This window comes from Antechinus flavipes, chromosome 1 (genome assembly GCF_016432865.1).
Source record: "Antechinus flavipes isolate AdamAnt ecotype Samford, QLD, Australia chromosome 1, AdamAnt_v2, whole genome shotgun sequence".
NCBI lineage: Eukaryota > Metazoa > Chordata > Mammalia > Dasyuromorphia > Dasyuridae > Antechinus > Antechinus flavipes.
In genome coordinates, this window is record NC_067398.1 from 213,158,481 (window position 1) to 213,183,978 (window position 25,498).

Genomic DNA, 25,498 nt, shown 5'->3' on the forward strand with positions numbered 1-25,498 from the left:
TAAAAGGAAAATAAAACTGGAGAAAATTTTTATAGACAGTTTCTTAAAGATGTCATATCTAAAATATGTAAAGAACTTAATGTATAAGAATGACTCAAATCTTAATTGAAAAGTGGTCAAAGAATATGAACAGGCAGTTTTTTGATGAACAAATCAAAACTATATAGTCATATGAAAAATGCTATTGACTAGAAAAATGCAAATTAAACCATTTTGAAATCATCTTACACCCATCAAATTAACTAAAATGATAGAAGGGGGCAGCAACAAATGGGTTTTTTAAAAAAAAATTTAATAGTAGTTTATTTTTTTAAATACATGCAAAAATAATTTTCAACATTCACGTCTGCAAAATCTTATGTTCCAAATTTTTCTCCTTTTCTCCCTTCTACCCTCTACAAGACTACAAGCAATCGGGTATAAGTGCAATTCTTCTAAACACATTTCTACATTTGTCATTTGTGCAAGAAAAATCAGATCAAAAAAGGAACAAAAGATTAAGAGAAAAAAATAAACAAGCACACAACAACAAAAAGGTGAAAATAATATGCTATAATCCACATTTAGTCTCCACAGTTCTCTCTCTTTAGATGTGGCTGGCATTTTCCATCCCAAGTCTACTAGGAATTGCCTTCAATCACCTAATTATTGGAAAAGAGCCACGTCCATCACATTTGATCATCACATCATCTTGTGGGAGGCATCAAATGTTGGAGAGAATATAGAAAAACTGGGACATTAATTCACTGTTGGTAGAACTAATCCAGGGACAGATAGATGGCATAGTGGATAGAGCACCAGTCTTGGAGTTAGGAGGATCTGAATTCAAATTCTACCTCAGATATGTCACACTACCTGAATGTGTAATCCTGAGCAAGTCACTTAACCCCAAATTGTCTCACAAAAGAAAAAAAAAAAAAGATTTAAAAAACAACAACTAATCCAACCATTTGGAGAAACAATCAGAAATTATGTACAGAGAGTTATAAAACTGTATATATTCTTCTGTTTCCCAAGGTAATTAAGGAATGTTCTAAAATATTCATGTAGCAAGTCTCTTTGTGGTGGTAAAGAACTAGAAATAGAAGGGATGGTTATATACTGGAGAATGATTAAACAAGTTATGGTATATGATTCTGATGGAATACTATTGTGCTATATGAAAGGATGAGAAAGTTGATTTCCAGGAAAAATATGGCAAGATTTACATTAAATAATGAAGAGTAAAATGAGCAAAACCAAGATGTATACACTAACAGCAATACTGTTCTAAGAACAATTTTGAGAGACAAAGTCTTTGAGTCTTATATTCAAATCAACTGCAAAGGACCTAGGAAGGAAGATACTATCCACATCCAAAAAAAGAACTGCTAGCTGAGTAAAGAAAGCAGAACCAAGAAAACACTGGATATGGTAACAGCAACATTGTGCTATGATTTACAATGACAGACTCTTCTCAGCAATATAGTGACCCATGATAATTTCAAACCCACAGAAACAACTATGGAAAACTGACTGTAGATCAAAGCATATTATTTTCACTTGTTGTTGTTGTTTTTTTTTCCTTGTGTTTTTTTCTTTTTGTTCTGATTTTTCTTTATGGTTAATTTGTTTAACATGATTGTACATACATGATCTATACCAGATTGCTTGTTTTGAGGAGGGGGGAATTTGAGAGAGGGGATAAAAATTTAGAGCTCAAAATCTTACAAAAATTAATGTTAAAAACTATTTTTACATGTAATTGGGAAAAAACAAAATAGTATTTTTTTTTAAATGAAAGAAGTCATAAATACATATAATATGGTTTTACATTTACACACATACACATATTAGTGTATTGGGGAGGGAGGGAGAAAAAAATAAAATAAAAATAAAAAGTATACAGCAGAGAACAAAAGAAAATTTAAGGAAGCAGAGAAAAGCAGGGTAGTTTTGAAAACAATTGACTAGTATTTTTTTTTCCAAAAAAGTTAATATGAAATGGAAATTCATGATTTTATACTGCATATATGGAAATGTTCTGTCTTTTTCTATTTATATTGAAAATGATTATTAATTTTTAAAAAATAAAATGGGGGAGGTGGACTCCTTTGTATCTGGCCCTTACATTCACTAATATCCTTCAGCTCAATCTGGGTATGAATAATACTATTCCTTAAAGGGCCATGCCCGTATTTTGTATATATAAGTTATGTGCTCCTATTTGTATCTTTTATACATGCCTTTGTCAAATTCGAGTTGCCTATGAAGGCCCATGGATCTTTTTAGACCTTTCCCTCTGCTTGATCAATGAGACAGTCATTTTGTCCTTTAAAAAGTTAAAAGTATTCCTCCCTTCCCTCTTGAACTGACTTCTTAAAATTTCTACCTATACTTTTTCTGATCTCTTTGAAGGATATATCAGATTATGCTGAAGATTATCTCTAGCCCAATAATTCTCAAATCTACTTATTCAGTTTTGACCTCTATGCTGACCTCCAACTGCCTATTATATATCTCAGAACAGGATGCCTCATTTACATTGTGTATGTGTTTGTGTCTAAGGTTCATTTTATTTTATTTTTTCCCCCAATTACATCTAAAGAATTTTTAACATTAAGTTTTTTAAAATTAAGTTCCAAATTTTGTATTTCTCTCTCTCCTCCCTGCCACTAAGATGATAAGCAATTTGATATCGGTTATATATGTGCAATCATGTAAAACACATTTCCATATTAATCATGTTGTGAAAGAAGAAACAAAAAAGAAAAACAAAAACCATGAAGAAAATAAAACAAGTATGCTTCGATCTGCATTTAGACCTCAACAATCTTTTCTCTGAACATGGATACCATTTTTCATCACCTCATATACATCTTAAACTCAACAGTCTAAAAGATAACTCATTATCACTTTCCCAAAACTTTTCCCTCCTCCTAAATTTCCTGTTATTGGTCATGGTCCCCAATCGCCTCGATTAGAAATCATGCTTGACTCCAACCTCCATATGTCAAGGAGAGTTAGTTGCTTTGCGCCTTTCACCACGTCTATCAGGCACAGATCTCCCCACTCTTTCCCATCCCATGCAATCTCCACTCAGCTGGATCTTCGTACAGGCCATCTGACAATGTCAGTCTCCTAATTCAAACTATTTTGGCTCTTACCTCTAGGAACAAATACAAAACCCTCCATTTGCTGACCAAATCCCTTCATAACCTGCCTTTCTCTCCCTCACCCCCCTCAAATTAACCTCAGTTCTGTGACACTAGTCTCCATACTGTTTCTTGAACAAGACACTCCAAGTCCCGACTATGGGCATTTTTGATGGCTGTCCCCCATAGCTGGAATGCTCCTCCTGCACATCTCCACCTCCTGGCTTCCTTCAAATTGTGAGGTAAAATCTCACCTTCTACAAGAAGTCTTTCTGGGCCTTCCTTAATGTTTGTGCCACACACACACCCACACACACCCACACACACACACACCCACACACACACACCCCTCCAGATTATTTTTTATATAACTGGTAGGAACAAAATCGTTAGGATGTTGCAGTCACCTGGAGAGCAGGGACTGACTTTTTATATTCTCAGCATGCACACTACAGGCACTTAATACATGTTTACTGAATGACTGACTTTCCTCTTCCTATCACAAAAGCTAAAATGGAGCAATCTCTTCCACCCAAGGTTCCCAAGGTCTCAAGGTTCATTTTTAACTCAACAAACAATTCCTCCTTTCTGGTTAGAAGATGATCAAAAAAAAAAGAATAATCACTTTCATGGTTTCTCCCACTTTTTTTTGCTGAAATTACTATGTCAAGCCAAGCATTTACCAGGTGCTCTTTCTTCAGAGAGAGCTCCCGCAGAATATCTAGACAACACTTGATCATGCCTCTCAGCCAAGTCTGAGGTTTTCATGACTTTCCCGTTGGGTAATCAGAGTAACAAGGCAAAATTATTTCTCCTTCACCAATTCTCACCCAAATGGTTTCTATCTTGCCTCTTTCAGAGACAGCTGGTGTTACAGTGGATAGAGCATGGGACTTGGAATCATAAAGATCTGAATTCAAATCTGGCAGCAGATACTTAGCCGGGTGATACTGGCAAGTTACTGTGTTTGTTCAGTATTTTAAATATCAAATTAGATAATATTTATAAAGCATTACAGTGCCTGCCACACTGTAGGTGCTATTATATAAATGCTTATTCCCTCCCTTTCCCCTTTCTTAGGTGATGACATTTAAAGTTGGAAGAAACTTTAAGAGATAAGCTAATCTGGGCCCCTACATTACAAATTTAAGTGACTTGCTGATTGTTATCCAAGAAATAGTCTGAAGCTGAATGCAAAATTAGGTTATTTGATTCCAAATCCAGAATTTCTGATATATGCTATACCTTGGCAACAACCCACTTTAGTTCCTGGACTTCCTCATATAATGATTTTTATTTATTTATTTATTTTTTGTGCAGCATTATTAGGCTCATAATATATTTTAAATATCTTAATTAATTCTCAAAACAACCATAAGTAAATTTATTAGCCCATTTAGTAGATGAGGACAGAAAAGGTAAGAGGATTTGCCCAGGCCTAAAGACAGGATACAGATATTTAGGAATGTTCTGCTGCCAAATCCAATGTCCTTCCCACTACATCTTGCTGCTTTTTCTAAGAGTACACACATCTCATACAATGCTCCTCCGCCAGAATCTCAAGTTAAGAGATAAAAGAAAGGAGAAATATTTTGATGGGAGAAAGAAGGGAGAGTATAGGTCAGGGAACAATTCCAGATGCAGTCTACAGAGAAGACACAGGACAATGAAGTTCAAATTCTGATGTATATGACCTGATTATGTCTTTTTTTTTTTTTTTTTTTTTTTGCCATAGATTTCACTTTATTCTTCTGTGAAGTAAGAGAATTGAGATTAAGGACCAGCCCAGTGATTTTCCATCACTTCCCAGGTGAAAAAACTCCCTTTACAAATGCAGATAGGCATATTCTCTACAATAGATAGTCTTAGATAGTTGTGTAGAGCCCTAAGGGCTTAACTGCCCAGCTCAGTTATTAGGAGAAACTTGAACTTTCCTCATTTCAAGCAAAAAAAAAAAAAAAATGTGTATTACACATAAGCAGAGAGCCATGCCAATCTTGTTACTAAATTTCAATTTTAGTATTTGTGCTGATTGTGCTAATCTAATCATTTCCCTTTTCAGGCTTCACTTATGATATCATGTAAGTGCTTATCACATAAGTACATGCTAGGGGCAGCTAGGTGGTGCAGTGGATGGAGCATTGGTTCAAGTATCAGGATGATTCAAACTCAAATCCGACCTCAGATACTTGAAACTACATAGGTCACTTAACCCTGACTGCCTTCAAAAAAAAAAAGTATACATACATACATATAAACCCTGACTGCCTATCATACACACACATACATACATGTTATTTATATTTGTGTCTTATTCCTTTCTTTACCTAAACTTTGTATCTCCTCCCACTCCATTACAAAGGAGGCTTAAATCCTAATTACTTAACTAATTAAACTCCAATATACTTTTTCCCTCTAACATGTTATAGATTTAAAATTTACCTTTTAGATGTTAACAATTAGATAAACCTTAATAATTAGATCCTAATTCACTAGAATAAGGCAAGGAGGCAGCTAGATGACAGTGGATAGAGCAATGAGCCTTCACTCAGGAAGAACTGAGTCCAAATGAAACACTAGCTGCCTGGGCAGGCCACTTAACTTTTATTTGTCTTAATCCAATGGTGAAGGAAAAGGCAAACCACTCCACTATTTTTGCCAGGAAAATTCTATGGACTGTGTGACCTGCAGGATTAAAAGTCAGACAGGACCAAATGACTGAACCAAAACAGCAATACACCACCATCCTGCCCAGCCAAATGTAAAGAACAGTACTTAGTAACAAAATGTACTGAAGACCTTAATCAAACAAGAGCTGGTTGATCAGTTGTTCTGTTTATAGGACTAAAGTCCTTCTCATGTCCAATCGTGATGAGAAAATGCCCTTGTTTTCCCAAAGGCAATCCACTAGTGGCACTAAACCGGGACAGATCCTGCCAAGCTGGAAAGGTTTTAAAAAGCACAGCCTTGACTAGGCCAGACTTTCTGTCCGTGACCTGCGGCCCAGCCTACCTAAGTACAGAGAGGCTCTTCACTGTCAGATTGGTCATTTAGATGATGAAATATTTTTGGGCCCAGTTCGTTATGAAACATCTACTAAGGCCACAAGATATAGTAAATAACAAAACTGGAACATATTACAGTATGATACAGAAGATTTGAACCTTCACTATAATATGTGGGACACATAATTAATCTGATGTAGGTTACAAATGTACAATCATTGTAAACCTATTTCCATATTTACCATATTGTGAAAGAAAAAGAACAAAAGGGAAAAAAAATCACAAGAAAGAAAAAGTAAACAAAACCAAACCCCCCCAAAAGGAGAAAAGAATATGTTTTGATTCCCAATCAGTCTCCATAATTCTGTCTTTGGATGCGGATGGCATTTTACGTCCCAAGTCTACTGGAATTGGTTTGGATCACTATATTGCTGAAAAGAGCTACATTATCATAATTGATCAGTCAACTCAGCTATCTAGTCACCAGTTTATATTATTCTAGTTACTCAGGTTCCTAATATTGGTGTCATCTTTGACTTTTCTCTCTAAAGATCAAGTCTTAATTAACCAAATTTACCTCCCAGCCAAGAATCAGTCAGTAAACCTTCATTTAGCACTTATTTAAGGCATGTGTTAAGCTCCCAGGAGACAAAGGCAAAAGGCAATGCCAGCCCTCAGAAAGCTCACCATCTAATTGGAAAGATAACATAAAAGGATGCTAAAAAATTTTTGCACGAATGAAAACAAATGTAAAAGTTAACTGGGAAATAATCTTTGCAGCAAGTTTTTCTAACAAACATAAAAAGGAAAATATGAGCAAGCAATCAAAGGAAATAATAAAATTGTAATACAAATATGTAAAATAAAATAAAAATGTAAAAAATTATACATACAAAATCATAAAGGATCAAATGAGATAATATTTGTGAAAGCATATGTGGCATAATATGCTCCCTTTCACTAAACAAAGGTGAACTTTACATTTTAATATGAGATAGTTATGATCATCAAAGGGGATAAAGGGAGTTAAATAAAACAGAGTTGTTTTTTATTGTTGTTGTTGTTTCCATGATCTTAATAAAAGAACAGAAAAGAGAAGGGTGGGAAAAGTTGTCTCAATTTGTATAAGCAGAAGGCTGGACAAAGTAAGGGGAAAGGGAAGCGGACAACACATGAATCTCACTACCATCTGAATTGGTGAAAAGAAGATACAGAATGGAATGTAAAAGTCTTTTTTCTCAAAAGGGAAACAAGAGCAAAAAAAAAAAAAAAAAAAAAAAACCAATAAAAAGAAAGGATAGATTAAGGAAGAGAACAGTCCTAAACAAACCAAATTAAAAAGAAAGAAAAGATAGGCTCTGGGCAGGGAAAGAAATTAGAAATTAGAGACTAAGGAGCAGAGACAGCCAGATGTTAAGCAAGTCTCCCTCTCACTACCTTTTTTCTTTTATAAAGCAAGGACAGAAAACATCAACAATGAGTAATGGTAATTCCACAAGCAATAAGTTATCCACTTCCTGAGGTAGATAAGACTGGGGTAGAGACTTTTTCCATTTTTTTTTTCTTTTCTCTTTTTTGGCAAGGACCAATACTAAGAATTTGTTTTGCTTGACTGCATATAAGAATTCTGTTTTCTTTATTTTTCAATGCTTACGGACAAGGGGGATGAATTTTGGTGAAGTTTGTCAATTTTAAATTACATTTTAAAAATGAAATGATTATCATGACTCTTGAAGCCACTTGATATAACATGTTTCCCATCTCCTGCCAGAGATGACAGATTAATGGTGAAAAATGAGAATTTTCACATATGGCCAAAGAGATAAAATGATCAGAGGATGTGAATATGCAGTACTCAAAAGACACACAAGCTATTAACCAACACATGAAAAAAATTTCACTAAAAGAAGAAATGCAATTAAAATAACTCTAAAGCTCCATATGAGATAGAGCATGAGCTCCAAAAGCATGAGATCATGACCAAAAAAAAAAGGAAAATGATAAAAAAGAAAAAAAAAGAAAATGGAAATTTTAAAGATGAATTGCTGTCTTAAACTATGAACTATGAATTCCTCCAGCCATTCTAGAACACAATTTGGAATTATATTTAAAGAAAAATCACTAACATGGGCATAATCTCAGACCTGATAACATCACTACTTGACCTAGATCCCAAAATGATCAATGACAGAAAGGGAAGATTCACACATGTAAATACAAATTTTCTTTTGAAAGGTTCACATGAACAAAAACACCAGACGACTTGTATAAACTAATGCAGAGCAAAAAAGAAAACTAGATTTTTTTAGTAACTACAACACTGCTGAGAACAACTTTTAAAATCCTATGAATACTGCTAAATGTTCGCCTAGTCATGAAACATGCTTCCCTCTCCTTAAAAGAGATGATGATGGACTAAAGGTAAAGAATGAAACATACATTTCAGATATGGCCAATGTGTGGATTGACTTTCTGTGGTCATACTTATTTGTTATAAAGGAGAACTTTTTGGAGTGAATAATGATTTAAAAAAAAGGGATAAAGAAAAGGACATCAATGAAACATTTTTTTAAAAGAACAGAATGAAAGGAAATTTAGAAGGAAACAGATAAGCAAGGCAATACTGATAATATTATATTGATTTCCACATACATACAAATATGTATATGTACATATATATGTATATATCTTTTTAAAAATTTAATTAAGATTCATGGTTCATATATATATAATTTTTCTTCTTTGTATATGGAAATATTTACTTATTCATGTTTATAGAATTTATAATATTTTTAAAATGTAATCTGAAAAAGAGGGAAAAAGTCTTTAATAGATCCTTAATGCTTCTAAGGTGCAATATTGTTGATAGAGCACTAGGCCCAAGTCAGCAAGACATCCTCATAAATTCAAATCTGGCCTAAGATACTTCCTACTTAGTTATATGACTGAACAAATCATTTAATAAACCCTGTTTGCCTCAGTTTCCTTATCTATAAAATGAAATGGAGAAGGGACAAAATTAAAAGACTAGAGTATGCAAATTATAAGCCGGTAAATTTAACTTTGCTTTTTTTTGGGGGGGAAACTATAAAGATATGGTTGTTGGACATCTGTATTTGGCCTTGTGCTGTTAAACATTTTTATTGACGACTAAGATAAAGACAAAGACTTTCCTCCTCAAATTTGTTGATGAGACAAAGCTAGAATGAATAGCCAACACACAACAAAATGAGTCAGGACTCCAAAAGATCTTTAGGGGGAGAGCATTAGATTTACTCTAAGAAAATAACATCCAGGAGGAATAAATATAAAGTCTTACAGAGTACAAAAATTCGTGTTCATAAGTACAAAACGAGAAAGATATGCTTGGATGGCATATTGTCTGAAAGATCTGGAGGTACTAGTGGACTATAAGCTGACAGTGAGTCAGCCTTGGGAAGTGGCAGAGAAAAAAAAAGGACCGTAATCTAAGATTACTTTACGAAAGACTAAATTTTCAGGAATAGAGGTTACAGTCTACTATCACTGCTCCCCTTTTTAGATGTCCAACAACTATCTCTTTAATAATCCAGTCTAGAATTTCCTTAGGAATCAGTCAACTTAAATTGTGTTTGATACCTCTACTTAATTTCTACTAATTTATGTGATTTGATTAGTATCAGTGATTGCTATTAGTGAATTAAGCAGAATTGGATTGTTTGATTTAATTATGTTAGTCAGTGGCAGCTATATTGTGCAGTGGTATATGAAGTCAAGAAGACACCCAAGTTCAAATATGACCCTAGCTGTATGAACCTGGGCAAGTTATCTAATCTTGTTTGCCTCAGTTTCCTCATTTGCAAAATAAGCTGTGGAAGGAAATGGCAAACCACTTCAGAATCTTTGCTGAGAAAACCCAAATGGGGTTACAAAGAATCAGCACAACTGAAAAGAAAAACCATAATGCTCTAATTTTAACATTTTAAACTAGGACTAGGTTTTACAGTGAATGGGATTTAGTGGGGGGGGGCTGGATCTGGAATACTGATACTGATAATTGGTAAAGAGAAATGCCAGTGAGTAAACTCCCTCAGTCAATGCAGAAAGGCATTTGCAATTTGCATTATTTTCTGTTTTGTTTTGTTGCTTGAGGTAGTTGGGGTTAAATGACTTGCCCAGGATTACACAGCTAGGAAGTGTTAAGTGTCTGAGATAAAATTTGAACTCCAACTCAGGTTCTCCTGACTTCAGTGCCAGTGATCTATCCACTGAGCCACCTAGCTGTCCCTCTGCTCTTCGATTTGTACTTGTAGAAAGTTATTTGGTGCACTTAGAATAAATTACTTCCCCAAAGTCTCAAGATCACAATGTGTAGCGGTGGGGTTTGATCTAAAGTTTTCTAACTCTTTAATCAGCTCTTTACTCACTATCCCATGCTGTCTCTTTGAAAATATAGAAGAGGTGGTCCAACTTGCACTGGCAAAGGAAGTTCCTCACCAGGCACGTCTTAGCCTGAGGAAAACACAGATCTGAGTCCCCTTCTTCCAAAATTATGCATGTCAGATCACCTAGTTCAGATGAAATACATATTCAAGTCATGAAAAGAACTGATAAATGTAAAGTGATTGAATTTGGAAGCAGGTAAGTGGTGCTGGGTAGAATGCTGGGTCTAGAACTAGAATGGATGGGAGTTCAAATCTAACCTCAAACACTATAATTAGCTGTGTGATCTTGGAAAAATCATTTTTCCAACTGTTGTTACACCCATTTTACAGAAACTACAAAAGTAGTTACAAAAATAAAATGAGTGTAACAGTAACTATATCAAAAAGTTGTTGTGGAGATACCACTACACACCTGTCAAATTGGCTAGAATGAACAGGGAAAGATAATGCGGAATATTGGAGGGGATGTGGGAAACAGGGACACTAATACATTGTTGGTGAAATTGTGAACACATCCAGCCATTCTGGAGGGCAATCTGGAACTATGCTCAAAAAGTTATCAAACTGCATGCTCTTTGATCTAGCAGTGTTTCTACTGGGCTTATATCCCAAAGAGATACTAAAGAAAGGAAAGGGACCTGTATGTGCCAAAATGTTTGTGGCAGCCCTGTTTGTAGTGGCTAGAAACTGGAAACTGAGTAGATGACCATCAATTGGAGAATGGCTGAATAAACTGTGGTATATGAACATTATGGAATATTCCATAAGAAATGACCAACAGGATGATTTCAGAAAGGCCTGGAGATACTTACACGAACTGATGCTGAATGAAATGAGCAGGACCAGGAGATCATTATATACTTCAACAACAATATTATATGATGATCAATTCTGATGGACCTGGCCATCTTCAGCAATGAGATGAACCAAATCAGTTCCAAGGGAGCAGTAATGAACTGAACCAGCTACACCCGGGGAAAGAATTCTGGGAAATGACTAAGAACCATTACATTGAATTCCCAATCCCTATATTTTTACCTGCCAGCATTTTGGATTTCCTTCACAGGCTAATTGTATAATATTTCAGAGTCCGATTCTTTTTGTACAGCAAAATAATACTTATTGTGTATCTAATTTATACTCTAATATATTTAACATCTACTAGTCATCCTGCCATCTAGGGGAGGGGGTAGGGGGAAGGAGGGGAAAAATTGGAACAAGAGGTTTGGCAATTGTCAATGTTGCAAAATTACCCATGCATATAACTTGTAAATAAAAAGCTATGAAATAAAAAAAAAAGTTGTTGTGAGAATCAAATTAAAGATTTATAACTGGACCATAGTGGGCACTATATAAATGCTTTTGGCCTTTTTCTATGTGTTGTAAACAACTATCAGTTTTAATTGAACTTTTAATCCTTACAACCTGTGTGGACAAGTTACTTCTCTGAGACCCAGTTTCTTCTATAATATAATTCCCCACATATATAAAAAGCTTTAAGGTTTTTTTGGGGAAAAAAAACCCAAAACAAAAAACCAATCATTAATTTTACAGTGTCACCAGTTACAGCTGAAAAGGTTCTTAGAAGTTATGTCCCTTTCATATTTCAGAAGAAACTTGAATCCAGAGTGAGAAAAATAGACTTGCCCCGAGGTCACATAGTTAAGCACCAGCAGAAAAATTGGACCCAAGCATCGGCTGCCTCCCAAGCGCCGGAGAAACAAATCCCCTAGAAGCGCCGCCAAGTTAAGAAGTCAACACCTAGAAAGTTTCACTTAAGCAGTTTTCCTGTTAGTGACTGCGCTTTAAGAGAAAATTTTGCTGGAATTCAAGTGCGTGTGTGTTGGGGCACGGGGATGGACTGCACGATGAACACGGCGCTCCGCCTGCACCGAGGTTCCCGGGGCTATGGCATTGGTCTTGGCCTCGGCCACAGACATGATCGAGACCGTGACTGAAGCACGCGGGGCCGGGTCAGAGGGCACCCCCACCTCCCCACCCCCTCTCCCCCAGCCTCTTCCCACACGACGCACGCTGCGTGGGCCACCGCCTCCCACCCCCAGCGGCGCTCAGCTCAGCATCTCTCCGACCTCCCCCGGTTCCCGGGCCCAGCAACTTACCGAACTCAGCCCCGGGCGCAGAAGGCGAAACAGGAGTGCCATAGTGAAGTGTCCTAGACCGGCTCGGCTCCTGCCCACGGGTCGCTCACCTTTCACAAACAGACTTCTAGGGACTGGAAGAGTAAAACTGAGCTTGCGCCCGCAGGACTCGTAACTACCCCCCGCCCCCCCTTTCTCCCCTCCCCGGGAAGGGTCTGCCCCACCGAGGGAGGGACGGCGCAATTCCGCCCACTTCTTGCCCGCCCCTTCCTCTCTCCCCGCATTCTCTTTCCCCCTCCTACTTTGTATTTCTCTTCTACACTTTCTTTCCTTTCTCCCTTCCAGCACCTTCTGCTTCTTTTTCCTTCCTTTTTTCCCTCTCCTAGTTTATATCTTTTCTTCCCTCAACCTCCCCATTTTCCCGGCTCTTTCTCCTTTTTAAAAAAGTTTTTTCAGTAGTATTTTCTTTTCCAGATACATGTAAAGATAGCTTTCAAGTTGTCTGTAACACTTTGTGTTCCAATTTTTCTTCTTCATTCCTCTCCTAAATCTCCTGCTCTCTCTTTCTTTCCTTCCTTTTCTACTCCGTTGGCAGCTTGGTGTGAAGGAATTCCCAACCCAGGCTGAGGAAAAGTTTTTTTCAAAAACCGCTCCCCTGATTTCAATAAAGGATTTTGACCATGACAATGCAACTGCCAGGGACAGTATGGAAATGAATAACCTGCTTCTTAGCTGAGAAGTAACATTGAAACGATTGTATTTTGTATTCAATAGGAAATCATCCAGTAAGTAATTTGTCATCAGCCTGTAGGCTTGCAAGAAAAAATGTGTCTTGAAAACTTTATTACCTTTAGCTACTTGTTTATTCGGGAATGATTTTATCTTGTGGATAGATATTTGTCAATTCTCTAGAGATTTTGAAAATCATACTTATCAGATATTCCAGGCAAGAGAAGCAGTTAAATATTATAAATGGAAAATTGACCTTAAAGCCAGAAAAGGCTTAATCGTATATTGTACAGGAGTACAGGGAATGGGAAACTGGCCTCGGAGCCAGGGATAGTTCAATGTTAGCCTACAAATGCTACTATAGATATATTACATATATAAGTGCTTTAAAATTTTGTAAAGCACTCTTTAATGTAAAATAGTGTCCTCATTTTATGAAATTGGAGAAAGACTGCAGTGGTCACACAGCTAATGAGGGTCTGAATCATAATTGAAACTCAAAAGTCTTGCTGATTCTTCTATCCATTGGCTACCTAGTTAGCACCTATGATCCTATAAAGTTCTAAACTAGCACGCGTAATCATGGATAAGTCACCTAATTTCAGTGACCCCTGCAGCTCTTAAATTACATATGCTTTGCAGAGCAGGGATAGGTGAGAAGAGCTGAGTGGAAGGATGGGACAAAATGGGAAGGGGAGAAAATAATCCTCTATCTAACAGACCGAACGCACGTAAAAAGGAACAGGATCTTGGGAGGCGGGGGTCGAGATGCTCCTTCACTCACGTGGATTGACCCTCAATACAAGGGGCGGGGACTTGAGGTGTTTAGGGGCGGGGCCAGAGTGAGAGTGAGCCTAGTGGGAACGGTCTTCTAGTCACGTGGAATGGAACCACAGTAGAAGGGTGGGTCAGGGGGCGGTTCCAGAGCTGCTCCTCCTCCATTCACGTGAGATGGAGCTGCAGTGAAAAGGCGGTACCTTGAAGGAGAGTGCTGGGCTGCTCCTCCTACTCACGTGAGATAAAGCCTCAGCGGAAGGGGCGGGCCCAACGGGGGCGAGGCCGGGGGCGGGACTGCTTTTCCCCTCAGCCGTAGAAATTCTGGAAAAAAGGCGGTTTGAGGCGTCTTTTATCCCCTTTCTCCTCCCGCCTGTAGAGGTCGCTCTAGGAGGTATAGCAGAAGTAGTGTTTGGATGATGGCGGCCTCACAGACCTCCGTCTCGGTTCCGCGGGTGGCGCGGACCATGCTGGGGCAGGTGGTACTGCCGGGGGAAGAACTACTGCTGCCCGAGTCGGCGGGGCCGGGCACCGAGGGCTCCGCGGAGCAGACGTTGCGCTTGGGGTCCGTGGTGCGGCCCCGCGCCCGCGTGGTGTGCGGTCCGGGCCTGCGGCGGTGCGGGGACCGCCTGCTAGTCACCAAGTGCGGGCGGCTCCGCCACAAAGAGCCCGGCGGCAGCGGAGGCGGAGGTGGCGTGTATTGGGTGGACTCCCAGCAGAAACGAGTAAGTGAAAGTGGCCCGGCCCGGCTCGGCTCTCCAAGCTCAAACACGTGGAGACAACGCCCCGGCACTAGTCAGAACTCCCGGGTCCATGCTTCACTTCGGGCGTCTCTCAGTTTCCCCGCCTGTAAAATGGGAGAGCTGCACTTCATCATTGCCTGCAGGTTCTCCGAGGCCTGGCATATCCCGATTTGAATCTTTCCTCCCTACAACGTGCCTGCAGTTCCTTTTTTAGCTTATCCTGCCCCTTTTCTCATCGTCTTGCTTCCCCTCCTCTTCATCTGCAATTCCCCGAGTTTATCCTGCTCTAAAGACTAGGCAGAGATGAATACCATCCTCCCGAAGACTTCTCTGAATTAATAAACTTAAAAGAAAAAAGTTTTTTCGAGGGAGTCGGGGCTAAATGATTTGTCACACAGCTAGTAGTAAACCTATAGTGTCGTTAGAACTCAGTCCTCTTGACACCAGAGCTTGTGCTCTAGTCACTATGCCACCCCTCTGCCCCCTCAATAAAAACTTGCCTCTTCTGTGCCTGGCACTGTGGATACTGAAAGGGACAAAAGATAGTCCTCTTTCGATCTAATACAGGAGACTGCATACAAACATGGAAGTTATTGACCAGATAAACTGGATGTCATTAACAGAAGTACTGCTATACTTTGCAGAAGATGGGATTTTAGTTGCAACCCGCTAGAAGAAATAATTGGGACCCAGAGGGATGAATGAAAGCCAATCATCCAGATAATAAATAGCAGACCTTGGATTCAAATCCTCAGATTGACTCCAGATCTGCCCTATTCTGCTGTACCTTGTTTCTCTTTCTCACAGTTCCCAGTTACAGGGGTCCTCAAACTACGCCCCGCAGACCAGATGCAGCAGCTGAGGATGTTTATCCCCCTCACCCAGGGCTATGAAGTTTCTTTATTTAATGGCCCACAAAACAAAGTTTTTGTTTTTACTATAGTCCAGCCCTCCAACAGTCTGAGGGACAGTGAACTGGCCCCCTATTTTAAAAGTTTGAGGACCCCTGGGGGGAGGGTCTAGATTTTAGCATTTGGTAGAAATGCTTTGGTGAAAAACAAAAGAACATGAAGAATAAATATTGTCAAAGGGCAAGATTAGGAGCAAGATGACCTTACAATAGACCAGGAGAGAGGCACACTCATATTAGTTCATATTATAGTATTATATCATATTTGGATTAAGTGGATCTGGGCACACCCCATCTCTGATTTTTATTACTTGTGTGGCCTCGGGCAAATGATCTATATTACTCTAGTTTTGCTTTTTTCTCTTGTAATGTAAAATGACTAGATTGGATTAAATAGCCTCCAAGATCTCTTCAACCTCTTTATAATGTAATCATTTGACCCTGACAACAATCCAGTGAGTTAACTTGTCTCCTTTTGTCTCTACAAGATAATTCTTTTGAGAGTACCTGCCATAAAAAAAAATCAGCACCACTTGCATGAACTATTAAAATGGATCTTCCTGCTCCAAACAAACCCCTTTTTGTGCCGAATTGCTGCATGTCATGTGACTTCTTCATCCAAAATTCTTCCAAGGACTCTGGATTACTGAATAAAGTTCCAGTTTCCCAGGCCATCTATTAAAAGTTCCTCCTAAGATTCAACACCACCTTATCATTCAGATCCAATGAAGCTTTGCTACTTAATACAGTCCATATACATTTTCAATTTTCCTACCTTTACTAGGGCCTGAAATATGACATCTCTTAAAGTTGGGTTTTATTGCTACTTCCTGTATAAAATCTTTCTTGAACAGTTATATGTTTTTTGAAAGCAGGGATTGAAATTTTTTTTTCTTTACATCTCCAATGTCTAGCCCAGTTTGTCACAATACTTATTAATGGAATTTCTGCAGCACCTCTACCTCTCAATTCATTCCTCTCTCCATGACCTAACATTTTGCTTATAACTTGTGCAGGTACCACAATTCAATTCAAATTAAAGTGCCTCCTATATACAAGCCATTATGTTTAAAGAATACAAAGATAAAAATCACAAAGTTGCTATAAAGGTGGGAGAAGATAAATAATATGTTTATAGATGAAGCATAGTAATAGATTTCATAAAGATAGGATGCAGGGAGTAAAGGAGAAACTAAGGTAAACATTCAACGAAAATTTGAAGAGGAAGAGAACATTAATGATTGTTGATGGGAAAGACAGAGCAGAATGACCAATTAGGAGTTTTCACTAATCAAGGAGAGACTGCCATTTTAGTCATATTGTAGTTGCTTTTGGATATGTGGTACTCTGCTATTAAACTGTAAATTCCATGAGAACAGAGACGGGTTTTACCTGTCCTTTGTATCTCCCTACAGCAATGTCTGGTGAATTGAATGAATGCTTATTACATATTTATTATGTGCTTCCTATGCACTATATTAGTTGAATGGAATAGTATGACAGTTTCTTAGTTAAGTAGTCCAAGTTTCTATTCTGAAAATATTTTTCTAAAATTACAGAGAAATAAACATAACTGGATATTTATATATAGAAATATATAACAGTGGACAAAATATATCTTTTTTAATTATAGCTTTTTATTTACAAGATATATGCATGGGTAATTTTTCAGCATTGACAGTTGCAAATCCTTTTGTTCCAACTTTTTCCCTTCTTTCTCCCACCCCTTCCTTGAGATGGCAGGTTGACCAATACATGTTAAATATGTTAACGTGTAAGTTAAATACAATATATGTATACATATCCAAATAGTTAATTTGCTGTATAAAAAGAGTTGGACTTTGAAATAGTGTACAATTAGCCTGTGAAGGAAATAAAAAATACAGGCGGACAAAAATAGAGGGATTGGGAATTCTATGTAGTGGTTCATAATCATCTCCCAGAGTTCTTTACCTGGGTGTAACTGGTTCAGTTCATTACTGCCCTATTGGAACTGATTTTGGTTCATCTTCATTGTTGAAGAGGACCACGTCTATCAGAATTGATCGTCATATAGTATTATTGTTGAAGTATTGTAGTGGTCTTTTTAAAAATATAATGGTTCTCTCTGGGAGCAGGTTTCTTGGGGAGGTTTTCTGGAGGCAGCCTTAGTTTCAGTTAAAAGTAATAATCACCCAAATGCAGGCAGGTGTTAAAAGTTCAGATCTTTTATTGCTTCCTCCAAAAAGATGGAATGAATCTCTCTTGCCTCAGAGAGAGGGCTTTTGGGCTTCCTCCCATAATGTTCCTCTCCGACCCCTGGCAATGTTTCGGAAGTAACTCACTAACCCTAAGCTAAGAGCCTCTTTATATATGATCTCCCAAAAGTTGACTCCTTCTGGAGGCAGGGATTAAGGGAGGTGTGAATTGGGATATCTCATACTAAACCCTGAAATCTCCCAAACCTGTGAACTCCAATGAGTATTAGTGAGCTAGAGGATTTGCTAAGTACCATGCTAAATTAGCACTTTGTACCGATTCCAACAAAGTAGTATAATGATCTTCTGGTCCTGCTCATTTCACTCAACATTAGTTCATGTAAGTCTCTCCAGGCCTTTCTGAAATCATCCTGCTGGTCATTTCTTACAGAACAATAATATTCCATAATATTCATATACCACAATTTATTCAGCGATTCTCCAATTGATGGGCATCCACTCAGTTTCCAGTTTCTGGCCACTACAAAGAGGGCTGCCACAAACATTCTTACACATACAGGCCCCTTTCGCTTCTTTAAAATCTCTTTGGGATATAAACCTAGTAAGTAACACTTCTGGATAGCTTTTTGAGCATAGTTCCAAATTGCTCTCCAGAATGGCTGGATGTATTCACAATTCCACCAATGATGTATCAGTGTCCCAGTTTTCCCACATTCCCTCCAGCATTCTGCATTATCTTTTCCTGTCATTTTAGCCAATCTGACAGATGTGTAGTGGTATCTCAGAGTTAGACAAATATATCTACATAAAATGGATAAATATATTTGAGATAGTTTGAAGCTAAATTTGGTTACTAAAAAATTAATCATTGCAATTCTATATTGGTTTATACCTTTGGAATTAATAAAAACAAATATTGATTCATTTACTTTATGCAAGGCATTAGACAGAGTGCTGTGTATGCTCATCTAGATATGTATGATGTGTGATCTAATAGTTACTGATGTTCTCTCCAAAGACAACAATCTTTCCCTGCCTGATTATTCTGTGCAATTGTTGTCTCTCAAAAGTTTGCCTGTAGAATCAAAAGCAAAAAAAAAATTTAAAAAAAGTTGTATACCTTCAAACAGCTTAACTTTTTCAGCATATAGCTATATAAATTTATCCTCCTAAAGAGGTCTCATTTAGGGATATGGCCTGTGTTTAGACAAAATTTTTAGACCAAATAATATGGTTATATATTTCTTCAACATAACCATGGTGAAATATTATAGTCTTTTAAAAGCAGAAATGTAAAAATTTGAACTTTTTACTGGTGAAAATCTTTGCTTTCAGATGTCTATATTTTGTGACTTTTCTCTTGCAGTATGTCCCTGTTAAAGGAGACCATGTGATAGGCATTGTGACTGCTAAATCTGGTGACTTATTCAAAGTTGATGTTGGAGGAAGTGAACCAGCTTCTCTATCTTACTTGGCATTTGAAGGAGCCACCAAAAGAAACAGACCAAATGTGCAGGTAACATTGGGTCTTTTATTTTGCATTAAGTGATGTCATAATGATGTGTTTGAAGAAAGTTTTTTTTTTTTTTTTGGCAACAAATGATGTGTTGAGAGTATAGTTCCTAGTACTAAATGATGTGTTTGGGATTAAAACCCCATATGATGAGATTTTGGAGAGCAGTTGGCACCAAATGTTAGGGTTTAGTCATGTGAAGAATTTACGATGGCCATTCTCTTTGGCAAAAAATAGGTTTATTTAGGAGAAGATGTTACAGACAAAATGAAGAGGTACATACAACAGATACCAGGAATAATAAATATGAACTAGAGTCCAGGGAGAGCTTATAGTTAGCAAGGAAAGGGGACGAATTCTAGAGTGGAACTCACAAGTAACCAAGAGAAAAATATTCCATGAGGTATAAGTATGCCCTTAACTGATGGGCTAAATCCATAAAAGAGTTGAAAAGAAGGAAAAAGACACCATGAGGCAGAAAACCGTGGTAGACTGACCCAGAAGTGTTCAACAAAGATGGCATGAGCCACGGATAGATTCGTGAGGTTTGACATAACTTGGATTTCTGGCTGGACACAGCAAGGTGTGAGCTACCCACTACCTCCACAAAGGGGACTATTAAGGTTAAACTAATATTGATCAATGCCCTTCTCTGCTTGCCTCAGAGAGTAATTCCATCAGTATTTTGATCTTTCTTAGCCAACCCCATCTAATTATTCAGGACTTTATCAAAATAAGATCAAATTAAATATTAAGTGCTTAGTACATTGTCTGGTATATAGCAGGTGATATGCTTGTTCCTTTGTCTTCTCTTCCATATGTCTGAAATAACTGTTCTAAAGTCAGTGTCACCTCTATACCATGAATTTATCCAGATGTTCAGCTACTGTATTTAGAAGAACTATCTTAAGACTTAGGTAATTAGCTTCATTCTGCTGCTTTTCTTTTTCCTTATTTGTTTTAAGCACCTCTCCCAGCTGGGCAATGTTGTAGTAGTAGTTGTCAAAAATGTTTCCTTAAACGAACACATTAACTTCACATTCCCTAAAAATATGACTCTTCCAATAGCATAGGCCAAGTACTAAAAATATTCATTTTTTGTTTCATAAGAAATTTTCATTAGGTTGCTCACTTTGGGATTAGAGTACAGAATTGAAACCCTGCTGCAAAAATTATTTTACTGTGGGCAGATTTGCCACCTTGAAACTTATATACAGTAGGAAGTCTTCCTCAGCCTAAACTGCAAATCTGCCAAAACTTTGAGGATGAACTCTTGAGGGAAAAGTAAGGCAAGTGGCCTTGCCCTCCCTCCCATAATCCAATTCATTTGCATGAACTTGTATCATCTCCCTGCTGTCTTGATCCTGTTTGAGAACAAAGGACAAACAGGAGACTCTGAGCAGAGCTACCCCTGAGGACCCAACTGAAGTGGTCAGTTGGATAACACAGTTTTCTTTCTTCCTTTTTTTCAAGCCTCTCTAGATCATTTTTTTGACCCCTGATTAATTCAGACTGAATATAAATAGCAATTGTTTCTGTTTTGGCCAGAAACCCTGAGGGTCTTCCCCTCCCAGATTGATGTGATTGATTTTTTTTTTTTTTTTTTTGAGTCTGCTTTAATTCTTACTTAGCCTTAATTACTGAATGGGTGTTGCCTCAGTCAAACCGATCTATTAAAGACTTTAGTTTAAGAAGGCCAAGGCCTCTGCATCCAGGGCCATCTCTAGTCATCCTGATCTATATCTGGCCACTGGCTCTGGAGGGGAAAGTGAGGCTTTCCCAGTCCTCCCTCACTTAAATCCAATTTATTTGCAAGTCATAGCATGGTAATACTTAGGTATATAAGGATCTATATATATATATACCTAAACATTACCTAAGTTGTTGAATCTTCCTAAAGCACAGTATTGGTCATACAAGCTCCCCTATCCAAAAAGTTTCCATGGCTTCTTTGATACTATTGGATAAAATACTAACTCCAATTTAGTAGTAAAGGATCTCACAGTCTTGTGTGGGCCACAAAACTTCAGTCTGCAACAAAAATCACAGAGCATCAAGCATATTCAGTTTCTTAATCAGTTAGGTTGAAGAATTGCTTTTGTAACCATTAATGGATTACCAAAAATAGAATCAGAAGTTTTAATGCTATTGTTGATCCCATTTCCAGAAGTGAGGAAATTTTACGGTTGGCTAAGGGAAATGTCCTATCAATCATCAACACTTTTGTCAGTAGGCCTTCACAGGTCATTAGCGACAAGTCATCAACTGTACTGGGCTGGGGCTTGAGTTGATGCACTGAGGTCCCAAGCACATCCCCTTCCTTTTCCACTCCCCTGCCTCCACCCACCAAAATCGTCATTTCCTATACAACACATCAGGACTTGCACAAAGAGTGGGGGGAGGGGGGAGGGAGAGCTTATATATTACTAGAGTATGGTCCAATTACTATTTAGCCTCATGTGCTTGGGACCCCAGTGCATCAACTCAAGCCTCAGCCCATTACAATCAACTATTGTTTTGTCTTAATTTTCGTGCTTAATAAATAAATGCTTGTTCAATCTATCATTAGTTGTGATTGATAGGGAACAGCAACCAAATAGCAAACCAGAGGGATGGGATAGAACATTTACTGCCTTATATAACTTATTATTTTAGGTGGGAGATCTCATTTATGGCCAATTTGTTGTTGCCAATAAAGACATGGAACCAGAGATGGTCTGTATTGATAGCAGTGGAAGAGCAAATGGAATGGGTGTCATTGGACAGGATGGCCTATTGTTTAAGGTGACACTGGGTTTAATCAGAAAGTAAGTACTGTAACCTGGTCTTCTTGCGTTCAGTATAATTTACAGAGAAAATGACCTAAGTCTGAATTTTTGTTTTGTATTGGTATTCTGAAATTTTTCCTGCAAGATAAAAAAATGAATGGAAATCTCAGTACTTAAATTAAAGACAAAATTTCGGTATCTCCAAAATTCATGTGATTTGAGAGATTAGTATAGTGTTTAGTTTATTACTACATTTTCTAGAAATGGCTTCTTCCCTTAATAATAACATCTTAAATTCATGTACTGCTTCATAATTTTCTAAGCACATCATGTCACACTGTGGTGTTATGAAAAACATAAGTGGTATCATGTTTGAAATAATTAATTTTTCCTAAACACTGAACTTAGTCTAGAGGCAAAATTTTAAAAACCTAAAACTTGGAATTTAAAAAAGAGCCCTGTGTTTGGTTCTATTTCTGAGACTCCCCATAGAAATCTGAAAAATTCTCTCTGAGCTTTATTCTCTTGATTGACTAGCATAATCTTTGGACTGTCTTCCCCCAAGGATTATCTCAGAGAAAACACTATATAACTTTAAAAGTGCTATATCAGTTCTTGTTATTATAGCATCTGTGGGAATCACATCCATGATCAGCTATGACCAATTATTAGGAAGATGAGTACATTGTTGTGTTTGTAGGTTTTCAATAAATATTTGTTGCTTAAATTAAATTTATTTTAAAAAGTAAGTTTTTAAGGCTATTTTTGCTTTGAAAGCATTCTAGCAGTTAAAGAAGAGTCCTAGCTTTCGAGCTATGAGGAACTTCAGAGAACATTTAATCCGACCTCCTTTTTTGTTTTGTTTTTTGTTGTTGTTTGTTACACAGATTATGCCTTACTGTGGTTTTTGGTGCATAGTTGGTTGAAAAGTGGGGGTGATTTTCTTTCTTTCTTTCTTTATCTGAGGCAATTGGGGTTAAGTGACTTGCCTAGGATCACACAGCCAAGAAGTGTTAAGTGTCAGAGGCCATATTTGAACTCAGGTCCTCCTGACTTCAGAGCTGGTGCTCTATACATTCCACCACCTAGCTGCCCTAGGGTTGATTTTCTTTTAACCAAAAACCTGTCACATAGTTCAGAAGTAGAAATGGGGGAAGTGAAGATTAGTTAGAAAAAGGAAAACATAATACATGTAATTTTTTGATATTTATAACTGAAATCAGAGGGAGAAATTTGGGATGTTTCTTTGACTTCCACTTTTAACTTCATTTATTTCTTCAATCCCACCAGGCTTTTAGCTCCTGAATGTGAAATTATCCAGGAGATAGGAAAACTCTACCCACTGGAAATAGTATTTGGAATGAATGGAAGAATATGGGTAAAAGCAAGAACTATCCAACAGACTTTAATTCTGGCAAATGTTTTGGAAGCCTGTGAACACATGACAACAGAGCAAAGGAAGCAGATATTTTCCAGGTTGTCAGAAAGTTAACATCAATTTCTCTGCTTCATTCTTTATGTGGAATATGGTATGAACTCATGGTAATTAACAGTGACAGTTTTCTAAGAACTTTTTCATCTTCAGATGAAACCTTTCCTTCTCTCCAGTTCCTCAAAATGATGTACAATAAAAAATTTTTAGGAATGTTTTTGTTAGTACGAAAGTCATTATCTTAGGGGATGCCCTGAGTAGTTCCATTTTGGCTATCTTTGGCCAATCCAGGACCCAAGAATGAGCTAGAGGTTGGGAGGGATTGAGTGGAGAATCACTGGATAAGATAGCAACAGTCAGTACCTGCTACTTGACATTTCCCCTCCTCCTTTCTTGAGATTAAACATACACACAGCTTGTGAATGAATGTCAGCCATTAACAAGTGTTTTTTAGTATGTTCTTGGCTCTGCTGAATCTCATGACTCCCCTCCCCCCTCTTTTTCCTCTTCATTTTGGCAGGATATGATTTCTTGCAGAATAAAAGCTGTCATCATCAGGAAAGGTGGGGCATTCCCAGGGATGAGGTGCTGTTCCATTTCCCCTCTTAGCTTTCTTAGTTTTAATTTACAAACATTGGTTAAATTTTTGTTAAAACTCAAATATTGATTCCTTTGAAATTTCCTTGTTTCTCTTCTGACCTGCATATTTGATTCTGGGTTGCTGTGGTTCCAAAGAAGTCAGCAGAAAAGAACTCCTCAACAGATCCATCTATTCCCCCCCTTCCCACCCCCAAGAGACAAAGATTTCATTATACTGCTAATAGCAGGCAAAATCCATAAGAGGTTTTAGCCAGAAGAAGGTTTTAGCAGTTAACAAGGGGAAAAAAAGAAAAACCACAGGATTTAGGTTTGAGATATGAACTATAAACACTTCCAGGCTGGCTCCTCAGAAGTAGCAAGCAGGAAGGGAGATGGGGTGCTGGCTGTGGGTGATAAGTTAGTCTCTACTTGAACCACAGAGACTTTCATCTCTAGGACTGTATTCAGGATGATTGAGGTAATCTCACCAGCCAGGCCCAGCTGTGCTGCAGAGACCTCAGGCCCTGGATGAGAAAGAACCAGCACACTTGTGAGTGCAAAAAAACAGCGGGACAGGGACACTGCTGGCTGTGGACACTTGCAGGGGTAGGGAGCTCTTGGTTTGGGGTTCCAGGATAGAGGAGAGAACTGAAGTGAAGCTAGAGGCACCATACCACCATCACCCCCCAGATTACACTAATAAATTGTCACTAAAAAATAATAAGCAAAGGAAAAAAGAACCCACCATAGAAACTTAGTATGGGAATAGGGAAAAATAGGGATCCTCTGAAGAGGAGGACACTGAAATAAAAAAAAAAAAGGCTCTCCTACTCCTTAAAATAACATTAAATGACTCCCTGCCCAAAAGGAACTTATAGAAGAATTCAAAAAAGATTTTAAAAATCAAATGAGATTTGAGAAAAAACTTAAAATAAGAACCATCTAAGAAAAATAAGATTATCAAAAATCAACTAACTAGGAGATTCAGAATCTTAAAGAAAATTATTAAATAATATTAAAAATAATATTTTAAATAATTATTTGAAAATAAAAATTGGGTTAGAGAAAGGCAGTAAAGCTCTAAGAGACTAAAAAATAACAAATATATGTATATACGTAATTTGTATAATATAATTATACACACATACACATATAAAATGAAAAAATAGAAGAGAATGTGACACATCCCC

At 37.6% G+C, this 25,498-nt stretch overlaps 2 protein-coding genes across 2 annotated transcripts in view; one reads left to right on the forward strand and one right to left on the reverse strand.

The window, feature by feature from the left end:
* LOC127560941 (uncharacterized) overlaps positions 1-12,838 on the reverse strand; it is a 30,976-nt gene extending 18,138 nt beyond the window's left edge. Inside the window, exon 1 of the mRNA XM_051995936.1 lies at positions 12,684-12,838. Within this exon, the coding sequence (XP_051851896.1) occupies positions 12,684-12,725 (42 nt within the window). The 5' untranslated portion in view covers positions 12,726-12,838. The remainder of the gene's footprint in view (positions 1-12,683) is intronic.
* Positions 12,839-14,434: 1,596 nt separating this feature from the next.
* EXOSC3 (exosome component 3) lies at positions 14,435-25,498 on the forward strand. The gene is made up of 4 exons (XM_051995922.1): positions 14,435-14,890; positions 19,383-19,532; positions 22,185-22,336; positions 23,588-25,498. The coding sequence occupies exons 1-4, from the start codon at positions 14,582-14,584 to the stop codon at positions 23,787-23,789; spliced, it is 813 nt and encodes a 270-aa protein (XP_051851882.1). The 5' UTR covers positions 14,435-14,581; the 3' UTR covers positions 23,790-25,498.

Coding starts and splice junctions, on each gene's coding strand:
- EXOSC3 (XM_051995922.1), top strand. CDS start 14,582: ATGATGGCGGCCTCACAGACCTCCGTCTCGGTTCCGCGGGTGGCGCGG. Junction 14,891..19,382: donor TGGACTCCCAGCAGAAACGA/GTAAGTGAAAGT, acceptor TTTCTCTTGCAG/TATGTCCCTGTTAAAGGAGA. Junction 22,337..23,587: donor ACACTGGGTTTAATCAGAAA/GTAAGTACTGTA, acceptor CAATCCCACCAG/GCTTTTAGCTCCTGAATGTG.